Genomic DNA, 26,686 nt, shown 5'->3' with positions numbered 1-26,686 from the left:
TTTATGTGTGCACTAAAAAATAATCTTCAAGAGAAAATCTCTTGGAGATTCTTTGCCACACAAATGCTATCTAGTTCCCTCATTCCACAGAACCCAGGAATTCATTTCTATTTTGATCACATGTGTTTGTAATGAATCATGGCCAAGATTCTTTCTGTAACAATGGCCATAGATGACTAGGGAGGTTGAGTCGGAGAGTGGGGTGTAGGGAAGCATCTAAGTAGCATCTTATGATTGAATGGCAAACTGTTTTGATGATTAAGAGTTTAGATTAAGAATCTCTCATGACATTAGTACTCTACAGCTTCCCAACCAGTGCTGGAATGTTTCCTATCATCTAGGCTGATGATCCTAATCAATTGCTGCTATGAGAATCAAAGCTAGCACAAAGTCCAAGGTTTGTTCTGGTAGAAAGTAATCATGATATCCAAAGCATATTTTAGCATGTATTTGCATCTTTATTCTATTATCCAAACCTATTAGTATTCAAATTTGTTCTATCCTATATAGCTATATTCAAGTAATCTAGATTTAATTGATCCTCTCTGTACTCATGATATGTGCCCTTACTTGATTTCAAAGCTGGGACTTATTCTCTACAGATAACTAGCCCCCTCCTCTGCCTGTGCTGCTTTGTTGGAGAAGTGCTGTATTTTCTCTGCACAGGTGTATTCCTATCTGGTGGAAATGTGACGGACAGAGAGACTGCGCTGATGGCTCTGATGAACCATCCCTTTGCCCACAGCGTTACTGTCCAGTCGGACAGTTCCAGTGCACTGATGGCAATTGCACCAGCTCACGCGCATTATGCAATGCTCATCGAGATTGCCCCGATGGGTCTGATGAAGACCAAATCCTTTGTGGTATGTTGAATTATTTTATGCCTTCTTTGTCCACTTGTGCCATCAGAATTGGGGGTTAGTGGGATATCCTGAAAGTCCCAAACCAAAAAAAGAAGTTCAAAGTCTTAGGACAACGCCCTACTATTTTTTATAAAGTTTTGTTAGAAAAGTCTTTACAATGCAGATGGTTGGGGTGCATAATGAGTTGCCTGTTTGGTGGTTCTTTACCATGTTTTGTGCACAGAATCCTCCTTGGAAGCTAGTAGTGAGGGTGAAATGAACGTTCCCCTCTCCCATTTAAAACAAGGACTCTCAGAGATAGTATATATTTCCATTAAAAAACAAAAAGACTCCACAGATATCAGTGGCAACATGTTTGCAAACCATTGTCTGATGGGGAAAGAGGGAGAGTAGAAGGTGAATTTTGCAGGACATCAATATGCACGTGACTCAATCCTTAATTTTGCATGCAAAAAAAAAAACTGCCACGCAGTGGTGGTGATTAATAGTAAGTGCATCAGCTCCTTGGTATTCACCCAAAAGAAACGAAAATATATATCCATACAAAAGCTTCTACCAGAATGTTCATAGCAATATTATTCAAAATATCTAAAAAGTGGAAACAACCCAGACGTCTGTCAATTGATAAATAGATAAACAATATGTGGTATATCCACACAATGGAGTCTCATTCTGTCATGAAAAAGAATGCAGGTATGATATATTCTAAACACAGATAAACCTTAAAAGCATTATGCTAAATGAAAGAAGCCAGACACAAAAGGCTACATATTGTATGATTCTATCTATATGAAATATCCAGAATGGACAAGTCTGTAGAGACAGAAAGTAGATTAATGGTTGCCAGGGTTTGGAGGAGGGGGGATTTGAGAGTGACTGCTAATGTGTACGGGGTTCTTTTTTGGGGCAATGTAAATGCTTTAGAATTTGATAGTGGTGAGTTTTGCAGAACCCTGTGAATATCCTAAAAACCACTAATTATATGCTTGTATCACAATAAAAAATGGAGATAAAAATGAAAAAAAAAATAACAGGCACACCATGACATATATCCTCTAAAACAGAAATTATTATCCAATTCTCCAGGATCCATCAGTTTAAATTAGCAATGTCTATTCTTGATCATTTCAAAGTGGATAACCAAATGTCCCCGCTTGCAGCGAACCACCACTGTGAGTCCAATCAATGGCAGTGTGCCAACAAACGTTGCATCCCAGAACACTGGCAGTGTGACAACGAGAATGACTGTGGGGATAACTCAGATGAAGATAGTTCCCACTGTGCCAGCAGGACGTGCTTGCCAGGCCAGTTTAAGTGTGACAATGGCCGCTGCATCCCTCAGCACTGGAAGTGCGACTTTGAAAATGACTGTGGAGACCATTCTGACGAGCCCATTGATGAATGCAGTAAGTTCCTGCGGGAGGAGCAAGGCACGGCTGGAAGCAGAGACAAGGGGAATCCGTTTGTAGATTGAGAGAGGATAGGGAGACCCCAGCTCCCTCTTGGTTCTCTCTGCCAGCTCTGGCACTGCCAAGGCAAGGTGTAGCTGTACTGGTTGAATCAGACGCTGTTTCTGAAGTGGCTGATAACTTTCTTGATGCACTAAATGTTTAACCACTCCAGTGGTGCGTGTATGTTGGGTGTTCACTGGAAGTCCAGAATATGATAACAAGAGCTTACATTTTGCGTATATATAGCACATTCGACGCTTCAGAGGGCTTCAGAGAGACATTACTGATGAAACATTACTGAGGGAAAGACTGATGCCAGTCGTGTCTTGTCACTGTTAGTGGCAGAGCTGACATTTCAACCCAGGTTTTTAACTTCACACCCAGTCCATTTTGTTCCCCTGCAAGGTTATACTGCATACAAATGAGTGGTATTGAGATAGTGAAAAAACTTTTATTTTCTGCTCTTGGTGAATGGATCAGCCCTCGGTGAACCGACACATTGCAGTCAGTTTAGTTGGTAATATGGTAATGATTACTCTTTAGCAACATTTCCTCAGCATGACAGTAGAAAGACATCTTCTTGTGGCATCTCTGAGCAGGACTGAGACTTAAGTTTTGTCTTTGGGTCTCCTCCCTTTCAGTGGGACCTGCCTACCGCTGTGATAACCATACAGAGTTCAGCTGCAAAACGAACTACCGCTGCGTTCCGCAGTGGAGTGTGTGCAACGGTGTGAATGACTGCGTAGACAACAGCGATGAGCAAGGCTGTGGTGAGAGGGGCTGCAGGGAGGGGCGGGAGGGGCTGGGACTGGGCGTGCTGTCATCTCATGGGCCACCATCAAGAAATGAACGTGGATTTCCTCTTTTCCACTTTCCTCTGTTCATCTCATTTATCTGATCTTAAATTATTAAAATGATAGAACCTTATATTAATGCCTCCCAAATGTGCAATCCTCAGTTAAATAATTTGTCTAATTTTATAGATTGGTTGAAATTGGTGGAGAGGAAGCAGGTAGAGAAAAGACTTAGAATCTTTAAAACAGAGTGCTTTCCAGATTAGAGTGCTATTGGGAATTTTCACATTGTGACTTTTCCCATCCTCTGTTGGACAGCTGAAATCACTCTGAGAACCTGGAAAGACCAATTTAGATATCTAAATGTCTATGGATATGTGTGTTGGATGATAGTTAAGAGGAGAACTGAGGAACATGATGGATTATTGTAGTAGTAACACTGAATCTAATTAACAATGTTGTTAGATATGGTCTTTTTTTTTGGTAGCATCATTTTAGCCTTCCTTACCAGGACTTCTAATGATATTAGCCTCAAACAGTTTAGATGTGGTTTAACCAAAGGAGAAATATTCATAGAAAATGTTGCTGGCATTCCTCTTTTTGTGCACAATATGGTACCATAATTCTCATAATTCCTGGAGTTTGTCTCAAGGAAGCCAGTGCTGCTTTGTGCATTTCTCAACCACTGGTTTATGAAATCTTTGCACTGACTGCTTTGCAGAAACAATGACGTGCAATCCTTTGGGGGATTTCCGTTGCAATGATAACGTGTGTATCCCCCTTCGCTGGAAATGTGATGGGGCCCAGGACTGTTCAGATGGATCAGATGAAGAAAACTGTGGTGAGTTTTCAGGGTTCTAGTATCCTTTTGTAACACTGGAGTTGTGATGGCTGGTCTTTGTCTATAATTTGACTATCTGTGACTTTCATGCTTAAAGGGTAGGGTGACAACACTCTGATTTCTTGCTGTTAGTCGGTATGCTTCTCCTATTTCTTATTGTTGTTTCTGAGATGCTTATGTCAGGATGTTTGCTCAAGTTTATCTTTGTTGAATTTATTTACACCCAACTTTTTTCTAAAAAGAACTTGAGGTGGCATAATGAAAGACAAATATAAGAAGTAGAAATCAGGACCAAGAAATGATATAGGGAGGAAGGATGTTAACCCTAAGACCCTGTTTCTAAAGTCTGTTGGTATGATCCAAAGATCTGAATCATATCTCATTTGATTGGGCTGAATAATTGGGCGCATTTGGAAAACCATCTGTACCCTGAGCATATGTCGAATTTGGCAGTAGGTAAGAAGTAGTCACCCTTTGCCACAGGATGCTGCTTACATCTGCAGTTATCATTGTGCTAAACAAGTTGAGAGGAAAGGTTTGTTTTTGAAGGATGGGAAACTTGCCCAAGCAGTACCTTTGGCACTGAGGGTACTTTGGCTATCTCACAGCCTGACTCCTGTGTGTGATTCCTTGTACCACTGATGGCCATGCTGCTTTCCCTTTCAGCCCCCCGGGAGTGCACGGAGAGTGAATTTCGATGTCACAATCAACACTGTATTCCCTCTATATGGATCTGTGACCATGACAATGATTGTGGGGACAACTCAGATGAGCTGGACTGTGGTAACTGTTAGAATGTTTTGAAAGGGTTACAGTAAATCTTGTAAGGCCAGCATATTGGACAGAAGAAGGGACTTCAAATAAGTATCTAAGTTGTTTTTTTTTACACTGACTTTTGTGTAATTTCTGTAATATAAAAACCTTTAGTATACCACAGTTCCTTCTGCCCTGTACTCTATATATTTTATTGATGTATGGGAAAATAGCAAAGAATTTTTTAAATGTCATTTGAACTTGAACATTTCTGAGGGACAGATATTGTACATGTAAATAAATAAAAAAGTTTTGGTCTTCCTATTAGTTCACAGAATGTGGCCTTAAGGAACATACTCCTGTAGCTCTTGGCATGTAGAGGTCAGAGCATTGGAGCAGAAACCATATTCAGTCACTCCTAATTTTTATTGCTCCTTCTTTACTAATCACATCTGAGAAAAATCAGCAAAAGTTTGGTACTTCTGATTTCCGAGTTGGAGAGTATTTAACAGCAAGACAATAGGTGCATCTATATCCATATCTTGAAAGGGGAAAGTGTGGGTTTTAAGAATTTATTCATTCACTGAACACAAGCTGTGGGCTTGCTGTGAGCTAGTTAGTAGGTAAGAACACAATGCATTCCAGGTAGCTAAGACCTGTATGCGCACAGCAAGGCCTTTGTGCTTTAATAATCATTTTCTTCAGAATTGAGGACCTGCCAACCTGGATATTTTCAGTGTGGGAGTGGACACTGTGTGCCAGAACAAATGAAATGTGATGGAGTAGCCGACTGTCTTGATGTCTCTGATGAAGCCACTTGTCGTAAGTCTCTGGGTACCAGTCAGGGGTGCTGAGATGTATGAATATGATAGCTTAGACCCCACCTTTCCCATTAGCCACCACTCACTTCTCAGATTAGTCAACATTGTGAATTTAATCAATAGGATATATATATATATATATATATATGAATGTAGTTAAGGGGGGAAATGTTAGGTTGTATGAAATATATGATAATGAATAAAATAGAATAAAAATGTAAAATGTAATCATAGTTCACCTTGGTCCTAAGTCACCACATCCATAACTTTTGCAGTAGTCATTCAACTGCATTTCACTAATGATATTTTAAATAGTGAATGTAGTAAGTCCTAACAAAAATATATTTGCATGCTTCTACCTCATTAGCTATTACAAAAATCACTAATTGGAGAAAAAATGGAGGTAGAAAAAGAATATTTTGCATAATTATTTAGCTAGTATGAATAACTACCCAACTAGTGTCAGATATTAGGACATACCAAATATATTTAAAGCATTAAATGAACATCGGAATTGGCATGTAAAGAGTAAAGGCAATAGCATCATTCACATGTTAGTCTTTATTGAATCACTGGAAGAACTTGATCAATAAACATCCACGATGAATATTATTGATGACACTGTTTACATCTTAAAACCTTGTTTCAAAAAGACTATAGAAATTTGCCATGGTGAGAAGTTGTACTTACCCACAGAGAGAAAGTCCAGTGCTATCCACGACATGGTTCCTGTCATTGAAAACTATGATGCATGTGGAGACCAACTGGACTTAGAAAACTGTCCTTAATACTTATGTACTTAAGTCCTTAAGAAATATTCCATGAGATGTACCACAAAGGGTTAAGGCCACAATACAGCTGGATGAATAAGGAAATGCAGGCTACAGAGGAAAGAGCTAAAAGAAAGTTTTCCAAACTTTTCCTCCTCCCCACCAACAGCCACTCGCTTTCCCCATGGTGCCTACTGCCCGGCTACTAAGTTCGAATGTAAAAACCACATTTGTGTCGAGCCGACCTGGAAGTGTGATGGCGATGACGACTGTGGCGATGGTTCTGACGAAGAGCTTCACCTATGCTGTAAGAGGGAGGCAAAGGGAGTGAAGGGGAGTGGTGGTGTCCAGCAAAAGCTCTTCCACGGAACATGTCATCCTACGGGGCAGATATGGCACAGTTTTTAAATTCTAGGACAACACTTGGTCTTTTCTGCTTCAGTTCTTTCTGGACATGAGAAAGTCATGATTTTAAGTATTTTATGGCTGAATTTTTTTTTTCAAATAAGTCTGATATGTATATAAGTAGGCAGACCTATGGGGATGGGGGAATCCTAGCACCTCTTCACGTCACCCTATTTTTTGGTAGCCATCGAAGCACCTCCTCCAAGCCCTAAAGCTTTGTGAACCACCTTTAGAAAATTTTAAGACAAGTTAATCCCAAGACTAAGTCATTTCCCTTAGCATCAGGATTCAAAGCCATCGGATAGCCCATAGAACCTCAAAGCACTAGCATCACTAGGGGGCGTGGTGGTGGACACATTGCCCAGGTCTAGTCCTGATGAACCAGAATCTCCAGAGGTGGGGACTGGCATATGTATTTTTTTTAATCCTTAAATCCTTGATTGAGGACTACTGATTTTAAAGATGCAAGTTTGTTTTAATCATTTTCCCATACACTTTGAATATGGGAAATTCAAACGACTCTAGAGCAGTCATTTCAAAAGTGTGGACACTGGACAATATCACATGTTAGAAATGCAAATTAATAGACCCCACCCCAGACCTACAGGCTCAGAATCTGTAGTGGCAGAGTCCAGACATCTCGGCATTAACAAGCCCTTCAAGTGATTCTGATGCAAGCTAATGTTTGAGAATTTTGTGTAAGTAAAAAGCCTTTAAACACAGGAGAAAGCATTCTGTTAAAAGTCTTCATTAACTCCCCAATACACTCTGCTGTAATTTGCTTTTTAAAACTATTTTTATTGACAATTCTTCACACACATATATTCCATACATAGTGTACAATCAACAGCTCGCAATATCATCACATAGTTGTGCATTCATCACCATGATCATTTTTTAGAACATTTGCATCACTCCAGAAAAAGACATAAAAAGAAAACAGCAAACATTCATACAAGCCATACCCCTTACCCCTCCTCTCATTGTGTGATTTGCTTTTGAAATTCACACTATGTTTCCATTCCCTTTCCTAGACTTCATTATTTTTCATTTTCTAGCCCAAAGTTTATATATATATTTTTTCTTCCAACCCAGGGAACTTTAATTAGTAAATGTTATATTTTCATAGTTGCATCTCATCATCTGTCTTACTATCTCTTCACTTGTTAGGAAATGTATTTTGTTTTGTTCTGTTTATGAATCTTGAAAATTCTTAGGCATGTATAATGTAATCTTTAGCAAGTTGCTTTCCTCCATGAAGTTAAAATGCCCCATAGCTAGTAAAATGTGGCAGAGACCCAGTCACATTTAAAAATGACCTGCACTATTTTACACTGTTGCATTTGCCTTTCCCAGAAAATAATTCTTGCAATAATTCTATTAACAATACTTCCAAGAATAAGCAGTTGAATCTGGCCTTTTCCTCTCGATTAACCTCATAACAAATCTCTCTTCTTGATCCCTGCACATGTGAAAGGCAGAAGGGAAGTCACCCAACCCAGATCCTCCATGTGAAAGAAATTATTAAATCATTAAATAAAATGTATGTTTAGCCAACAAATTCCCGGTACATGCACAAGAGATGATGCCAAACAAGCAAGAAACACAGGTTCTAGCCTTGGGTTGCTCACAGCTGTACAAGCAACAGCTGGAAGTCTAACTCATCAAAGTGAATCAGGGTTGGGTGATGCAACACTGACTTTTAGTGTGAGAAGTGAGGGAATTTGGGAAGAACGTCCAGCCTCCTGGCCACCACTGTCATTCTCACTCTGCGCCAGTCACGGAGACCTTTATTCAGGACCAAATACCTACTGTGCTCCTTTCCAACTTAGGAACTTACTATATGAAACCTTTTCTGACCTCCCCAATCTATATCAGATCCTCTAGTAAATGCTTTCATAGCATGACTCCTTTGTGGCTTTGTGACAGAATGATTTGTAATGTGTCTTTCCATGCTAAAAGGAGATTTTCATGAGGACAAAGACTGTGTCCTTCTTGTTCCCCATTTTATCCAGAACCCAGCACAGTGCCTCAGTGTTTACTAGATTTTCAAGATGTATGTTTTGACAGACAGGTTGGGTTAATACAACAAGCAAATGAACTAATGAATAAAGCAAGTCCCATGCTTGCACAAGAGATATTGACATTTGTGTTCTGCCCTTAACTTTGGTTCATCTTTCCTTTCAGTGGACATTCCCTGTGACCCACCATTCCGTTTCCGGTGTGCCAACAATCGCTGCATTTACACCCACAAGATGTGCAACCACGTGGATGACTGTGGAGATGGAAGCGATGAGAAAGAGGAGCACTGTAAGCATTCAAAACGAAGGGCCTCAGATTCTCTGCAGTTTGAAGAATGTGTTTCTGGGATTTTAGTTAGTTCTGCAGAGGCTTGAGATGTAGATGTACCTCTGAATGCACATCTCTGTGGGCTGCCATTGTTTGTAACAACAACTTTTTCTCCTCCCTGTGACTCAGATGCAACCCTGCCACTGCCCACTTAGAAATATAAGTGGCAAGTCTTTAGTCTTTGTTTAAACATTTAATAAACTTTTCTTTCCTCTTTTAAAAACAAATAGTGGATATTGGTTGAGTGATACTTATTAATGGTTTGTTTTGAAAGATGTATTTTGCTCACTCTTCAGCCTAGAGTTGCCGGCTTGATTTAATATTTTAGATATTAAAAACATTGTGATTTTTCTTTACTTGGATAACAGTTTAAGATCTATCCTTTGAAGGGGGAGAATTGATCATTTCTCTGGGCAATTTAATTTACTTAGAGAAAAAGCCAGTGAAGAAAAGTATCCCCCCCCCCCCCCCCCACTCACTATCGGGAGGAAATTTCCATCCCTTAAGTTGGTGCGGCTTTAGAATACTGTGCCTGGCCTCACTGCTGGCCCCATCCCTGTGGGTGCTGTGTGTCAGTAGGGACTTTGACACTGTGTCAGTGTTCAAGTTTGTGCCATGTAAATTTGTTATAACTTCATGTTTATTTCTTTTTATTTTCGTATGGGCAGTCCCCAGGAAACAAACCCGGGTCTCGGGCATGGCAGGCGAGAACTCTGCCTGCTGAGTCATTGTGGCCCGCCCACTTTATGTTTATTTCACTTGAGGCACAGCACAGAAGAATGGAGACCCAAAAGTCATTTTTTTTTGAACTGTAGCAGATTTCTCTCTCCAGTTCCCAAAGAGCTAGGTATGAGAGTAATCATTGCTAGCCCATCATAAAAGGCAGACAGAATCCCAGTGATCTGAAACAGCAAAGGTTTATTTCTCCCCCTTAAAATTCAGATCTTACTGTTTATGACCTAGAAGTAGTCAGTTTTTCTTACACTGCAAATTTCAGGACTGCTTATAAGTCAGTCATTTCTTCCCTGAGTTTATCTCTTTCTTATACCACCTTGCCAAACCAGGTAAGGGCAATCAGTGCTACGATTCACTAGCTCCAGTCTAGTGGTCCCCCTGCCAAATGCTTTGCTTTGTATAACATAGATCTTTCCTGCCTCCAATATCAGTTACCTTATTGCTTGTCTCCCACTTTAAGTTTTTGTTATGGAAGTACCCTACTTTTGATACCACTTTCTATATTATTCGGGATAATTAATAATAGCTGTTGAAACCAACTAGTCCCAAAATCTCAGTGGTGTAACACAAGGCCTTTTCTCACTCCAAAAATGCAATGTAGGTTGCATAGCCCTCCTTTGTCTTGTAACGATGCCTCCTAGAGCACATGGCTTCCAAGGTTGTCACAGCAGGTAAGAAGCATGGAGGAGGCAAAAGGACTCTTAATAGCTTCAGCCCAAAAGTGACACATGTCACCTCCAACTCACGGTCCATCAGCCAGACATGGTCTGCAAGGAAACCACATATTGTTTGGTCAGCAATAAGTGCCTCTGCCACAGGGGAAGCATCCTGTTTCATAGAAGAAAAAGTTCTCACTTCAGTTTGTTCTTATATTACAGGTAGACCTCCAACCCCTAGACCCTGTACAGAAGAAGAATTTAAGTGTGGCAATAAACGTTGCATTTCACAGGACTCAGTATGTGATGATGTCAATGACTGTGGGGACCAAACTGATGAAACAGGTTGCAGTAAGTAAACACTTATGCCTCATCATAGTAACTCAAGTTTACTTAAAATGGGCAATACCATGAAGTAGATGCTAACTGCATATTTCTCTGTAATTTACTTTGGGCTCCAAACTGCATTCAAACCTGCAGTTGCCAGGTGTTGGGCATTTAGTCTACACTCTACATGGGGTTATCACCTTCAATCCTTATAGCAGTCCTATGATTTAGGTACTTTCCCCCCTACCCTTTCCCCCCTTCAAGTAAGGAAAAAGGCTTAGAGGTTAAATTACCCAAGGGCCTCCTATCCTTAAAGTTGAGGTCAGGATTTGAATTCTGGTCTACCTGACTCCAGAGCACATCTTCATACCAGTTCAAATATGTAGCACCTTAAAGCTACAAATTTTACCTATTAATTTGCACATTTTTTCATCTTAAGCCAAATGCAGTATAGGGAAAACTTCTCAGGGTAGTTGATAAAGCTGCATGGGATAAAGACATAGGGGGAGGGAGGACTTTCTGTAGGTAAAGGCTGATAATGCAACCAAGAGATATTTCTAGCTCAACGTTAGGGTGGTAATGTCCTTTATAGCTTATGAAGTACTTTCATATACATTATCTAGTTTGCTATTGTAATCACTATTGGGTAACTATTATTTACCTATATATTTTATATAGGTAACTATTATTTACCTGTTTATTTTATAACTATAAAATAATGCCCAGAGAGCTTAAGTAAGTTGCTTGGGTCAAACAGTGGCCGAGGCAGAACTTGAATGGTTCTATGTCTTCAGGTTAGGAAAGCTGGCCTCTAGTCCCTCTGCCACCAATTGTACCACTTGACACTGAGCTCCAGGTCTTTTCTGGGGCCTACAAAGGATTCCCTGGTAGTATTTCTCCTGCAAGGGTCACAAAGGGATGAATAACCATCTGCACCCAGTTGATTTGCCACTACTGACATAATGCAGTGACTTACAATACTTAAAAAGCATGAACATGATAGAATTCTCAGAGCTGGTTGGCATATTCTAGTTCTGACTTTTGGAGATTGGTATGAACTATACTAGGAGTTTGGAGTATTTCCAAGTTGGGTTTGGATCAAACATTGATTTCTTTTTAGCTGCCTGTACTGATTAAAAGGCTTAAGATTCACTGTAATACTTTTTATTGAAGTGACATTTGAATAAAAGTATGGTTTATTTAAAGGAAATAAATTGCATAGACATAAATTTGGGTATGGAAGCAGTATCTGCATTTTAGATAATAAGTGGATATGTGTTGTAGAATTTAGTCTCTCTGTTCTGGGCAAATAATCTAATTGAGGTACAAAATTCTTATTTAAAATACCAGCTTTCCTGGAGGGGCTATGCTATATATATGTATAAACAATCTTTTATACATAAAAAGAACTTTGGAACTTTGGGTACCTGCATGTCACGTAAGGCTCAGTAGTTCTGCAGTTCTGAAGGTCAGCATTGCCACATACAACTGTTAAAGAAATTGAAAAAGAGATCAGACTTCAATTATATGTGAGAACTAAGCTGATTAAGTCAGGATTAAGATTCAGAATACAGGGGTAAAGAAGACATTGTCTGTATTTTAGAACTTCACCTACTCTATGAGAGCAAAGAAAGAGAAGTTTATTTTGTCCAAAACCGAAATTTTCTGTAGCACATAATTTAACTCAATCATTTTGGGTAGTTCATTTAAACAACCCAAACATATGGGGCCCAGAATGGGAATGAGGCTTTGTAATTCTGTATAGCTTAATATAATGCCCAGATACCCCCCAGAGTCTACTGAGCAGATAATTAAAAAGTACTGGCAGAGTCCCTTGAGGGATGGAAGAAAAAATATGGAACTATTAAACTTTACCACTGGGGAAACCCCTGATACTGTCTCAGACATTAGGGACTCCCAAGTCAATAGGCCAAGCCCTTTATTTTGAGGCTTATTTATGAAGTGGAGAAGCTAAGCCTACCTATAGTTATGCCTAAGAGTTACTTCCAGAGGAGCTCTTTTTGCTCAGATGTGGCCTCTCTCTCTCTAAGCCCAACTCTGTAACTAAAATCTTTGCCCTCCTCCCTACATGGGACATGACATCCAGAGGAGAACGTCTCCCTGGCAGCGTGGGATATGACTAGGAATGAGCCTACCCCTGTCCCAATCAATGGGATTGACTATGCTTTCCTGATCAAAAGGGGGAAAAGAATTGTAACAATTGTAACAAATAAGGTATCAGGGGGGAGATAATTTAAGCAGCATGGAGAGGCTTCAGCTGGATATTGCTATTTATCATGGTGTGTCAACCCCCAATCAAAACCATTCCTTCCAACTCTAAAGAACGCCTACGGCTCTCTCTCACACTCAACAAAGGTTCCTTGCACTGTGATTACTTTCCAGAAACCTACAAACTCCAGATGAATTCCTAGGACAGTTGAGTCCTGAAACCCAGAGAGGCCAGCTTTTCCAGAACATCAACTAGTTCCATTCCCCTATCCCATATTATTGTTAGCCCTTTCCAACTTGAAAAAGTTAGAATAGGCATAACTCAAATACCCCTAAAGACTGGGAGACAGACCAAGGGAGAAGGGAGAGTTATAACAGAGAAGATAAGATTTAACGAATGAGTATGATTGCTGAATTATTATATTGACATTTCTTCTAGTCTCCAGTGTCTTGGAGTAGCTAGAAGGAAAAACTTAAAATTGTGAAATCGTAGCTCATACCAAACTCTAAAATCTGTTCTACAACTAATGGTTGCAATGTGCTTTGGATTTTATTGCTTTTTAGTTTATATATTATTTTTCACAATAAAAAATAAATACCAGTTCTTGGGTGCTTCTACTACACTTGCCTTTCTTTTCTTTTCTGCCTCCTCTTCCATCATCTTCTTTTAAAAAGGATCATTGAGATATCTGAAACATAGGCTTGATTTTTTTTTTAATACTGAATAATCAGAAACACATTTTTTTCCTAGCACAATTTATTTAGTTGCAGATAATATTCATGAGATTATAAAGATAGACTAATGTTTATCTGGTAATTCTTATTCCTTCGTCATCAATGGGAAAGTAGAGTGAAATCATATGTGTGGGTATAGGGAAATCAATTGATTAAAATGTGCTTTCAGAGGAAAGAAGTTTAAAAGAAGATTATCAAATTTGAGGAAAAATCCCACAATTCTATGTGGTTTCGCATCTTTTTCAAGGACTCCCATTTCATGAGAGTATGACTCACTATCAGTTTGTCCAGAATTTGTTTTACCTTCTGGGACTCCTCATCACATTATAGAGCTGGGAGTGGAGGTCTGTAATGCATTCCTGCTGCCCAGAGAGGTTTTGTGACTGGCACAAGGTTACCTAGGCTAATAAAAGTAGCTCACGTTTAGCAATGTAGAGGGAATGTTATTACTGTTCTTAAAGAAATTAAAAAGGTAATAATGCCTAAAAATTAGACAAATTCCTAGAAAGTCTCAAAACACTGAAACTCACTCAAGAAGAGATAAATGTATAGCTGTTAAGAGCTCAGGCTAGAACTGAAGTTTTGAAGGCCATCATTCCACTGAATGTCATTGTGATTTATTTTGCAGTTATTTTTTGAAACTCGATGCTTTGTCTATTTAGAACACAAATACTGATATGGTCACTATACGCTGAGACCCTGAGATGTGCTTGGGTGCATCTCATTGATTTGACTTGATCTAGGGAATACCACAATCTCTTTAACATATTCAGTACATCTGTGACCAAGAAATGAAGCTTGAATCATTTATGGTGATGCCCCCTCTTCCCACTCCTGTTCACTCACTGTGTTCATTGTTGTCAGCTTCCTTGTAGGAACTAGGTTTGGGGGTAGGTGGAGACTAAGCATGAGAGAAGCAAACTGATAATAAAAAGAACGAAAGCCATATGGCCTGGATAGATCCTGACAGAAATAAGAACTTGGGATAATGAGCTATAAAAGTTCGGCCCCAGAACATCTTGACCCCAGCATGGATAGCAAGTGTCTCATTTATATGGACCCCACAAAAATAAGCTATTGGTTGAATTTTTTTCTCTGACTATAGAAATTATATTTTTGGGGTAAAATCCAGAAAATTTTATCAATCAAAAATAAAAACATTTGGAATCCCACCATGAGAGAACTGAGGTTAGAGTTTAATGTACCTTTATTGTCCTTTCTTTTGGCACATGTGCCAAAATATCTATATTTAAGAAAAATATTATATATCCATTGTTGTTATAGATATTTCCCATGTTTGAATCCTTGCTATGTCATATTATAGCTGTGTAATCTTGGGGAAAATATTTAAATTCCCTCAGCCTAAGCTTCCTTCTATATAATATATGTAAATAAATGTTATGGAGAATGCAAGATGGTGACTGGAGGTTTGGGTGATGAGCCTGCAGTGCTGAATACAATGGGAAAATTGCCTCAAGGATCATGGCACTTTGTACTTATGGAAAGGGCTCATTTCACAATGAGCTGTAATTGTCAGATCATGAGTGATGGGGAGGTGCTCCTTCAGTTATACTACCTGTCTGTTCATTTTGGGGGGGATCTAGTTTATAATCTTTCATTTGTAACACTGGGATTTTGTTTTTCAGATGTAGGAAAAGAAAGAACATGTGCCGAAAATCTATGTGAACATAATTGTACCCAATTAAACGGAGGAGGATTTATCTGCTCCTGTAGATCCGGGTACAGAGCTGATATTTTGGACAGAAACAACTGTCTTGGTAGTTATTTTCTTCCAATTCCTGTTTCTTCTATTTGAATCTACTGTTTTTAACTCATGATGTGTTATGTTTAGATGATTGCAATAATTCCTTTTGAGAACTAAAGCTTAATAACTCGCTTGAAAAACCCAATCTGTGACACCTATTAGTTAGTAAAAGGAAGTGATACCAAACCACAGCAATGATGACAAAATGACAGCTGCTTTCTGAAAGGGAAAATTTTGTTCACCTGTGGAGCAGTCAACCTGCTTCATTTAAAACCATATCTCCATCCTTTAATAATAGTCCATATCTTTTTTAAGAAAGAAAAAAAAAGTGGTAGTGTCTGAAACTTACTTGGTTTTATTTTCCCTAGATATTAACGAATGTGAGGAATTTGGAGTTTGTCCCCAGAAGTGCCAGAATATCAAAGGAAGTTATGAGTGTCAGTGTGGTGAAGGATTCATGTCTGTGGGTGAACCTGAGGGGAAACGGTGTGCAGCTGAAGGTACGATGGAGTCACGACAGGGAGATTGACTTTCTGAAAATAAATGCTGGTGGGTATGATACCCCAAAAGTCACTCCCAGGCTCTTTAACCCACCATTGACTTCCCATCCATACCCATCCACTCTCCTCTTCTTCTTTTTCCTCCACTTAAAACAATAACTACAATCTCCCAATAAATACATAGGAATTAAAGTAATCTGATGTCACCTTGATAAAAAAAAAATTGCTTAAAGTGGGCAAGGGTCATCTTCAAGCAACAATAAAATTTGCCTGTGTAATGTCAACAGAAAGGAATTAATAAAGCCATCTCACTCTGACTTCCATCTTATAAAGTTTCAGGCCTTATAAGATGTGTCACAAAAAGTCACATTGGACTGGGGCAAATGAAGGCCACTCTGTTGACAGATCCTTTTTTTATTGTTCATGGAGTACTGATCACAGACAGAAAATAACTTCAGTCAATCATTAGTTCTTCATTTTAAGTTAATGCTGGTAGTAATAAGTACTAAACCGAAAAGACAAAGGCATAAGTTATAGCCCAAAATTCCAGAGGCCTGATCTAAATCAGCATATTCCAGTTAGAGGATATAGGATTTTATGATCATAGATTTTGATTTGGAGTTTAGGCAGTAAGGGAGGAAAGGGGGGAAAATCAGTGAAAATGAGGATACAATTCTAGGGGTTAGCAAGAGGCGAAAAAATTCCTCTCAGCCTTGCCTTGTTTTACACCCTGCCCCACTGAGGACAAAGAAAAAAGAATTGATAATATCCCTAACAGAAATATTCGCTTTCTGTCTGAATTGGAAACAAAAATGTGCATAGTCACAGATTTTGCACCAGATGGATTCCTTTGAAAATTCATGGACCAGGATACTTGCTGTGAATTTTATATCTTCCTTTATATGTAAAAAAAGTTTCAGTGAGGATTCCGACAGATAAAGGCACCCTTCATTTGTTTACAGGTAATGCTCCGTTGTTACTTCTGCCTGACAATGTTCGAATCCGAAAATATAATCTGTCATCGGAGCAGTACTCAGATTACCTTGAAGATGAGGAGCATATTCAAGCTATTGATTATGACTGGGATCCGGAGGGCCTAGGCCTTGGTAAGTGTAAACTTTGGCATCTGTCACTGGTATTAACTGAATAAGGTATTACATTTTTTAAAAATGCAACTTCATTGTGATATATTCACACACCACACAAACTATCTGAGGTATGTCATCACTGGCTCACAGTATCATCGTGCAACCCCATGATCAATTTTAGAATATTTTCATTACTCTCAGAAAATGAATAAAAGCAAAAAAGAAAACCCTAATCCTTCTATACCACCTGTTGTTGTATCTCCTTATCTTTGCTCATGCAGATCCTGTATTTCCCTACCATTGTACACGTGGAAAATCCTACTTAAACGTCAAAGGCCAAGTTCAAACATCACGTCTTCTGTGACATCTTCCTGGCCAAGTTCTGTGATTGTTCACCCATGAGCCAATAGCATCAAAGCACATGCATGTGTCTACATATTTCTCTCCCCTTCCCTTAAACCAGTGCTCTCCCAGGTGGAGATTGAACCTAGTTCATCCCTACATACCTAGCAGCCGGCCCAGTAACTAATATGGTATACAGGATGGGCACTCAAAAAATTCAACCAAATGAATGAAAAAATGAATAATGCCTATTGTTGAGTGTCTCACAGCACTGCGTGGTATGGAGGAGAGGATAATGGAGCAGGAGTCTGAAAACTTCTATGCCTGTCTTCCTCATCTGTTAGTTTTATGACCTTAAACAATTGTACCAATTCTCTGGATCTCTTCTATACTTGGAAAATAAGTGTAGTTATCTTGTTCTGCCTGCCAACCTCTGACAGTTATATTTAAATGAGATAGTAGATGTGAAAATGCTTTGCAAGCTGTAAACAAATAAGCCAATGTAAGATGTATTGTGATATTTCAAGCTTAGTTATATAATAACAATAATCTTTTCAAGAATGATGTAAAGAAAGCAGCAGGTGCCCAATAACTGCCTTAAAACTCTGTTTTCCTTCATTTTTAAAAATAATTCACCTTCTTCTATCCTTCATTTTGTACACAAAATAGAACTTCCCATATCACCACTGTTATTGAATATGACTTCAACTATACCTTCCATCTCTCTATCGCCTGCCCCTGTTTATCTGTGCACACTATTTTGGAAGATTGAATTGATCCTACTTGAGTGAATAGGCTCTCAGCTGAAATATGTTTTAATAAATTATCCCCAAATAGAGATGACTATCAGTAATTTACCACCTGAGGCTATTTGTAGGTAATAGCTCAAGTATGATAGGTTTGGGGGTTTGTTCAGTGCAATTGGATTATTACAATACTAATAGTTGAGATGTTGATAAAGAAATAGTACCTGATTAGACACCAGTTCCTCTCTAAGCAGATGTTCTTAACCTAAAACAGCCCCCCACCCCATCCTGTGCCTTCTCTCTGCAGGTGTGGTATATTACAGCGTGCTGGGGGAGGGGTCCCGTTTTGGTTCCATCAAACGCGCCTACATCCCCAATGTGGAAACCAGTGGCAATAATATCGTCCAGAAAGTTGACCTGAACCTGAAATACATACTGCAGCCAGAAGGATTAGCAGTTGACTGGGTTGGAAGGTAAATCTGCCATATATCCCCATCTTGCCTATTCTGTTTTCCTGGCCAGAGCGCCCGACTGCTTGCACATGAGTTACAGCTGGGTCCAGGCATGGCTATAACTAACTCCTGGTGGTTAAATGATGCCTGGGATTGTTGTAACTTCCAGTATGGCAGCTTTGCTTTATTAAAGAAATGGGACAGGTCACAATTATCCTAGCAAAGCAGTTGAGATGAAACACTTTTCTCTGACAGTTATTTTGGGGAGGAATAATCCATATCTCATGTTTTAGTCCATATCTGAACAGGATGTGGAAATTTGACTTTCCTTTTTAATCTTTGGATTTGAGTCATTAGAGGTGTTAGCTTCTTTCTGCTCTTTTAAGCCTCCTAGAATCAGGGATGCATGCACAGGTTTTGGAGAATCCCTACGTGGGAATCTTAAATAGGGTCATCATCATGTGTCATACATGAAGAACTGACGTGGAACAGCAATTAGGCTTCCATCTTCAAGGAAGAGGGTTGCATTGGAGGGATATTGGTGGCACAGTAATTATATGAAAATCAGAGCTCAAACATTCATAGAATCCACTATATTCTTGAAAATGAACTAACAGAAGGCTTCAGGGCTCACTGCACTCCCAATGAATGGAAAGCCATTCGCAATATAAATTAATTTTTACCTGTTAATGAACTTGTCTGGTGCTCCTGAAAGACTTGAGGAACTCTGAAGAAGTTAATTAGGCCCCCATTGTGCCTGCATGCTAAAAGCAAACTCACTTCAGTGTCTTCTGTCAGGCAACAAGGCCTCAGAGAACTGTTACTGGAGCCAGAAACTTGAAACCCTAGGTTTTAAAACTTCCTTCTGAACACCACTGAAGCAATGGTATATCTCACCTTTTTGTTTTTTCTCTTCCTCGGCCTTAATGAATTAGAAATTGAGAAATTGAGACCTGCAGCCTTACAGAGCATAAATAAGGACCAAGGATAGCCTTATAGTCTTGCTGTTGGTTTGAAAGGCTATTTCCACTCATCCTTGGAACTGAAGCTAGAATCCAATAGTGCTCTTTGCTGAGCAGACTCATGGTGGGTAGGAGGAGGGAGTCAAAATAGCATTTACTTACTTCAAATAATGGACACCGTATATGGCTCTACTGTGCTCTGAAATTACCTCTGTTATTTGAAGACATTAATTTCGACCTTGAGAAAAAGGATTCTGTGACACCCACAGAAAATTTGGAGATCCTTGACAAGTAGATTATAAAGAGAGAATTACTCAATTTACTAATGCAAATGGTGTGAAGTTAGGTGGGTGACGCTCCTTTTCAGAGAGGTCATGGTGACCTGACCCTATTTTAGTAAACGAAGTCACCAGTGAATGTAGGACAAACATCCAAGGCTCAGCTGCATCTTTTACCTCCTGGCAACTGGAGAGCTTTCTTTTCATCTTCAGAAAACATAAGCTGTTGCCAGACCAGAATTCTTTTAGCTACCGAGCAAGTCCTTTGGAGGGAAAGATGTGGTAGAACATCAACTGCTGGAGGAAAAGCAGCCAGCTGATGTGGGGGAGCAGCCATGGAGGGAGTGCCTTCTACCTGGAAGCTCATGTGTCATAAGAATGCCAGATATGTGGACTGGCTGACTGCTGTGAGCACCATCACTGATTCTGGCTGATTTGGGTGATGAGTCAGGAGTCCCCTCCGTCTCACTCTGTCGTGTGTAATCTTCCAAAGAGTCCTTTAGCTGAAGAGATTGTGACATTCCTGAGAGAGGAGTGGGGGCTGCGCTCTGATTACGAGTCCCTGAGTAGCTGGCTCAATGGCTAGAACTTATAAACAAATGCTCTCAACTTCAAGCATCTTGTGGAAGTGGCCAGTCTATCCTTTGCAGTTGTTTTAACTTTGTCCCTCTGAATGCAGGCATATTTATTGGTCAGATGCCAGGAATAAACGGATCGAGGTGGCTAAGCTTGATGGAAGGTACAGAAAGTGGCTAATTTACACTCAACTGGATCAACCATCTGCTATTGTTGTGAATCCCAAACTAGGGTAAGTACTTGAAGGAGGCTTTATATTTGGGATATTGTCCACCAGATTCTCATAAAAGTAGATCTTTTTTCTAATTGTACTGAAATTGTCCTTGGATTTTTTGGAGTGGGACCTATGATTGTTTTTGAGAATTATAAGCTGCAGTAGAGATCATAGGACCATCTGTTTTCTGATGGCAAAATTTCTTTGGAACATGGTTATTTGGATTCCTTGCCAAGTCAAATCCACAAAGAGCTCTGACCACTTTAAATGAAGCCTCACTAGAATTGCTGTTCCTTTTAGTTGGGTGTTTAAAAGAAATTCATGCATTGAAATTCAGATCATGTTTCATCAGAGGTAATTTATTTGGATAATCACATCTGAAATTCTGAAATGACTTGATATTTGCATATTGAGTTAGCCTTAGAAAAGTGAGACTTTGTATTTTATTTTTATTTTTTTTTATTTTAACATAGCCCCAAATGCTTCCTCTATTTGGGCAGGGCTACCATGACCCTTTGTAGATATGCCAGTATCTGTAGACAGCACAGTATGTATCGATATTTGATTCTATTAAAGCACGCACTCAAACAGCAATGATACTTGCAAAATACTGATCTGATAACTATATGCAGCCATTGAAACACCGATTTCACCTCTATAGAAGCAATAGATAACTTGTATACTGAGGTGCAAATGATGTGACCATTCCCTGTGTGTTTAATTTTTTCCATTCTAATTTTTATACCCATCCCGTAATTTGGATTACAGTATTAGTAGAGAGCCATTTTTATCGTTTTGCTCATTGAAATAAGCATTTTATTCTTTGTAATTCCATCTCTTTGGGTGGCTTCTCTATATTTACTTAAATTGTGCAAAAGTCCTTTGAATTAGATATTATATTTTATCCCTCTTTTATGTATGTGGACAAAATAATATTACTCAACTATTGTTGACTATGATATAAAGTAGAAAAGGAAGAATGCCAAGGGGAAATTACTGATAAATACTGTGGTAGTTCTCCTACTTTTCAGGGGATATGATCAAGGAAAGGTATAATAGAAGGTTGCATTTAAACGGAATTGAAACCCAGTGGAAATATAATAGGTGATCAAGTATGCGATACAGAGAATTTAGTGTAGATGAAGTGACCACTTCCTAGGGAAAGTGTGGACGTAGGTATGAAAGCAGGACCTAGGCAAAGGGAGACAAGGTGTACTGTGGCTTTTGTTTGAGTATGTATTCCCTTTGTTTTCTTTTTTTCTCAGCTTTATCAAGATATAATTTACATACCATACAGTTCCACCATTTAAAGTGTAGAATTAAATTGCTTTTAGTATATCCATAGAGTCGTGCATCATCACCACAATCAATTTTAGAATATTTTCATTACCCATAAAATAACTCCCAGACCTCTTAGCCATCACCCTTCCTTTCCCCTAATGTTCCCTTCACCCCCTACTACCACAAAACTACTGTCTGTCTCTATAGATTTGCCTATTTTGGACATTTACTGCAAATGGAATCTTACAATATGGGGTCCTTTATGACTAGCTTCTTTTACAAGTATACTATTTAAAAAAAAAATTTATTGAGATTTCTTCACACCATACAGTCCATCCAAAGTATACAATCAAAGACTCACAATATCATTGCATAGTTGTGTATTCATCACCACGATCATTTTTACATCACTCCAGAAAAAGAAATAATAGTAAAAAAATATTCTAAACTCCTTACCCCTCCCTCTCATTGGCCACTAGTATGGCAATCTACCCACTTTTTAACCCCTTACCACCCCACATTATTTATTCATTATTTGTCCTTATTTTTTATTCGTCTGTCTAACCCTGGATAAGGGAACTGTTAGGCACAAGGTTTTCACAATCACACAGTGGCATTGTAAAAGTTTTATCTTTCTGCAATCATCTTCAAGAATCAAGGCTACTGAAATATACAGTTTAACAGTTTCAGGTATTTCCCTTTAGCGACTTCAATATGCCATAAATTAAAAAGTGATATCTATATAATGCACAAGAATAACTTCTAGGATAACGTCTTGACTCTGTTTGAAATCTCTGAGCCACTGAAACTTTTTGTCTCATTTCTCTCTTTTAGTCAAGAAGCCTTTCTCAATGCTATGATTCAGGGTCCTGGCTCATCCCCAGGAGTCATGCGCCACATTGCCAGGGAGATTTACACCCCTGGGAGTCATGTCCCATGTAGGAGGGGAGGGCAGTGAGCTCACCTGCTGAGTTGGTTGTGAGAGAGAGGCCACATCTGAGCAAAAAAAGACATTTTCTGAGGGGTGTTTCTTAGGCATAATTATAGGTAGGCTTCGCTTCTCCTTTGTAGGAATAAGTTTCATAGGAGCAAGCCCCACTATTGAGGGCTCAGCCTATTGAATTGGTTGTCCCCACTGCTTGTAGGACTATCAGGTATTCCCTAGATAGGGAAGTTTAATATTTCCTCCCTTCTCGCCAGTGCCATAAGGGGACTTTGCAAATACTCTGGGATGTGCTGGGACATCACATTAACCTGGACAAACCAACAAGATCTCACTTCCTATTCAAGATTCCTTGTGATTATGATATTTGAATAAATTTTACCATGCAAGTAATATTAGATAATATGCCCAAAATTTAAATTTTGCACCAAATAAACATCTCTTCCTTTGGTCCCACACAGAGGTTGAAGTTTTAAAATATAGACCATATCATCCTTTACCCAGTATTCTGATTTACCTTAGCCCTAGCCAGATCAGTTTCATTTATATCTGTGGTTGAAATCTGATCACTTTTTCAACTTTTTAAATAGTTGCTATGCAGGGTAGTGCTGACTTTCATAGCTTCAGGGTCCTCTAACTCAGGTGTCACACAAATACCTGAAGTTCCAGGGAATGACTAGGTTCATGTGCATTATTTTTGATGAGAACAAAACAATGCGATATTTGCTAATTGTTGAGCCTTTGGGACAGACTCTGGGCCTGCTCTATATAAGTAGAAGGTTTCTGGTCACATTTTCCCCATAGCCTTGTTTGTTTGAAAGTCACACATTCCATAATAGGATTTAAGGATAGGCTTAAACTTGATACTTGGTTTAAACTGGTGACCAGGGGTTAAATATGGCCTATAGATATGTTTGGCTTAAACTACACAGATCTTTAGACTTTTGCTTTTACTTAGCTGCTAACATTTAAAATAAGAAGACAGAAAATCTAGATTTCTGACTTGAAAACTCAGAAGAACTGATAACCCAGGACTGCATTCCTGAGTGTGTCATTGCCTATAGTGGTGTAAGGGCTGGCCTTTCAGACAAGACCCTCCTGTTCTCTGCATTCATATGCTTCTGTTCCAAATCATTCATCTTATCTTCCTGGTCCTTTCTAAGTATTTGAGACGGTACAGCCTCTGTTCTATGCAATTCTCCAATGCCAGGTCACCCTTTTTGGTTGTAGAGTCTCTTACTCTATAATTTATTATTGACTGGTTGTAAAATGTGCACTCAAAAGAGCTGGAATGTGAGATCCACAAGGATAAGAATCTTTGTTTTATTCTCTGATAAATCCCCATCACACAATAGCTTTTCTAATTACATATTTTAAAGGGACTGAATTTATATCTTTCAGGCAGAGCTGGCCAATTTCCATCAAGGTAGGGCAGCTCCCAGGAAGGTTAGACCACAAATGCACTTACTTCCCCTTTGTTACCCATTTCTGTAAGGTATAAAACAGTGTCTCTTAGTACCCGGGTCACTGCGAAAACCAGTTGCTTGCCCTGTTGGAAGTCCATGTTCCGCTTTAGTGGAGAAGCTTCAGTTTGTGGAATGCTGCAATGAGAAAACCTTCTGTTGCAGGTTTATGTACTGGACTGACTGGGGAAGTGAACCTAAAATTGAGCGTGCCTGGATGGATGGGCAGAATCGGGTAGCCCTGGTTTCCGCGGACCTTGGTTGGCCAACTGGCCTTTCTATTGATTATTTGAACAATGACCGCATCTACTGGGCCGATCTAAAGGAGGGCGTTGTTGAGTCTATAAGACATGATGGAAGTGACAGGAGAATCATTTCAAATCAAGGTTTGAAATGGGTTCAATTTTAATGTCTCTGGTTTCTTTGTCCATTTTCTCATGATGGTACCCTGATCTTAGGAAATGGCATATATACAATTTTTAAAATCCCTCTACCTCAGCTCTCAGCTGCTGATGTAAATACAAATGAAACAGGTAGTTCGGCGGTAGAATGCTTGCCTTCCATGCAGGAGACCTGGGTTAGATTCCTGGACCATGCACCTAAAAAAAGAAAAAACAAAACACAGATGAATTCATTAGCAATATTTGCCTTTTTTTGATAATTAAAAATATGCTTTTCACCAGCAGATATTGAAATAACCAGTTTTCCTGCTCAGTTCTGAGGTGTTCATGTGTACAAATGTTAATTCATATAATTCACATGAAACCACTTCCGGTTAGCTCATTGTGTACACTGAAAAGATCTAGAAGAAGAGGAGCATGTTGTTTTCTTATCCAGACCTTGTAGAACTACAAAATCTAAACCATACCACATTTCTCCTACCTGACTTATGGCACCTTATTCAAAGAAAAAGATCTCAGCCAAATTGTCTTCCAAAAATAAAATAAAATCAGCAACTTAAAATTGAACTAGTCCCCTGAAAGTGGTATCGACAATGCATTAATATAGTTACTTTCTATTATCCAGTGCAGTACACTTTCATGGTTATGAATACAGAGGGCTGAGTTCCCTAGTGACTGTCTATCAGAATGTTTTGGGAATTTCCAGACATTACTTAGGAGTAATTCAAGCAGAATGACATAAAAGTGGTGTCAGGCTACTTTCTTTTCAATAACATTGTTTTGTTCTTCCCTTGTGGCTAAGCAGCAGGGAGCCCTTACAGTCTGGACATCTTTGAAAGCCATTTATACTGGATAGCCAAGGGAAAGGGAGAAGTATGGAAGGAAGATAAATTCGGACAAGGAGAGAAAGTGAAAGTGCTGACCGTGAACCCTTGGCTCACTCAAGTTCGAATCTTTCACCAACATAAATACAATCAGTCAGGTAATCACTAACCTTGAAATAAGATGTTCCTGATTATCTGGAAACTATTTCAAATTAATGGCTATATTGTTAGAATATGGATAATAATAGGCTGATCTCTTGGTGTATGAAAGGTGTGTGTGTGTGTGTGTGCGCGCGCGCACACGCGCATGCGTATGACCAAATAAAGATAAAATACGGTATTAAATGAAATTATGCAAAGCACCAGCATTCACTGTTGCTTGGAGTTATGGATATGTGCTTCTCGGCTCCAGGCCCCATCAGGCATCAGACCTGGGGGTCCGATGTGAGTTGAGTTAGTAAGCCCCAGTGGGCCCCTCATGACCATTAGAATCTTCTCCACTCTTGTGATTGCAAGGCGATTGCAAGGTCAGGCTGGCCTTAATTTAAAATTGTCAGCTGTGTGCATTTATTTCTCCTCCCCTCTTTCTCATTAGTTCTGGACCCTGCTTCATCAGGTTACTAATTCACTCTTCAAAATAGTATGGAGCAAAATGAAAGAGAAGGAAAAAATTTGAAATGAGGAAAGGAAATAGACCTTTTCTCACTCATAATAAGGACCTTTTCCTCACCTAAGTTCTGTATTTTAGATTCTCTCTTCAGTGTCTGCTCATTGTCAGTCTCTGTTTAGCTTGGCAGTCTGTTACTTCAATTAATCTTCTGAAAAACCTTACAGAGAGTATTCTAGTCCCATCTCACACATAAGGAAACTGAGAGAGTTAGTAACTTGTATGTCCAAGTTGTACAACCAATGGATGAGAAATTATTTTTGATTCAGTTCTGTCCATTCAAAATCTCAGGGTCTCCCCGTGCTGGTCCAGGGTCCAGCACCTCATTCCGGGTTGAATGCTATGGCTGGGTGGCCTTTAACGAGTCACCTCCCCATCCTCATCTGGAATATGAGAATACAATTCCCCTGTGTTCAGTGATAGTCTGAGAGCCTCAGTCAGCCTTGGCAAATTGG

At 39.3% G+C, this 26,686-nt stretch overlaps 1 protein-coding gene across 1 annotated transcript in view; it reads left to right on the top strand.

The window, feature by feature from the left end:
- Positions 1–26,686, top strand: part of LRP2 (LDL receptor related protein 2) — a 160,027-nt gene that overhangs the window by 120,984 nt on the left and 12,357 nt on the right. Inside the window, exons 55-70 of the mRNA XM_077154078.1 lie at positions 667–863; positions 2,024–2,269; positions 2,956–3,084; positions 3,830–3,949; positions 4,616–4,732; positions 5,408–5,524; positions 6,463–6,600; positions 8,886–9,008; positions 10,661–10,789; positions 15,376–15,507; positions 15,863–15,994; positions 16,957–17,100; positions 18,478–18,643; positions 20,542–20,670; positions 24,505–24,725; positions 25,546–25,722. Coding sequence (XP_077010193.1) covers positions 667–863; positions 2,024–2,269; positions 2,956–3,084; positions 3,830–3,949; positions 4,616–4,732; positions 5,408–5,524; positions 6,463–6,600; positions 8,886–9,008; positions 10,661–10,789; positions 15,376–15,507; positions 15,863–15,994; positions 16,957–17,100; positions 18,478–18,643; positions 20,542–20,670; positions 24,505–24,725; positions 25,546–25,722 — 2,417 coding nt within the window. The remainder of the gene's footprint in view (positions 1–666; positions 864–2,023; positions 2,270–2,955; positions 3,085–3,829; positions 3,950–4,615; positions 4,733–5,407; positions 5,525–6,462; positions 6,601–8,885; positions 9,009–10,660; positions 10,790–15,375; positions 15,508–15,862; positions 15,995–16,956; positions 17,101–18,477; positions 18,644–20,541; positions 20,671–24,504; positions 24,726–25,545; positions 25,723–26,686) is intronic.

The sequence above is a fragment of the Tamandua tetradactyla genome, chromosome 3, assembly GCF_023851605.1.
Source record: "Tamandua tetradactyla isolate mTamTet1 chromosome 3, mTamTet1.pri, whole genome shotgun sequence".
NCBI lineage: Eukaryota > Metazoa > Chordata > Mammalia > Pilosa > Myrmecophagidae > Tamandua > Tamandua tetradactyla.
The sequence above is the reverse complement of the archived record's forward strand: the minus strand, read 5'-3'. Positions and strand labels throughout refer to the sequence as shown.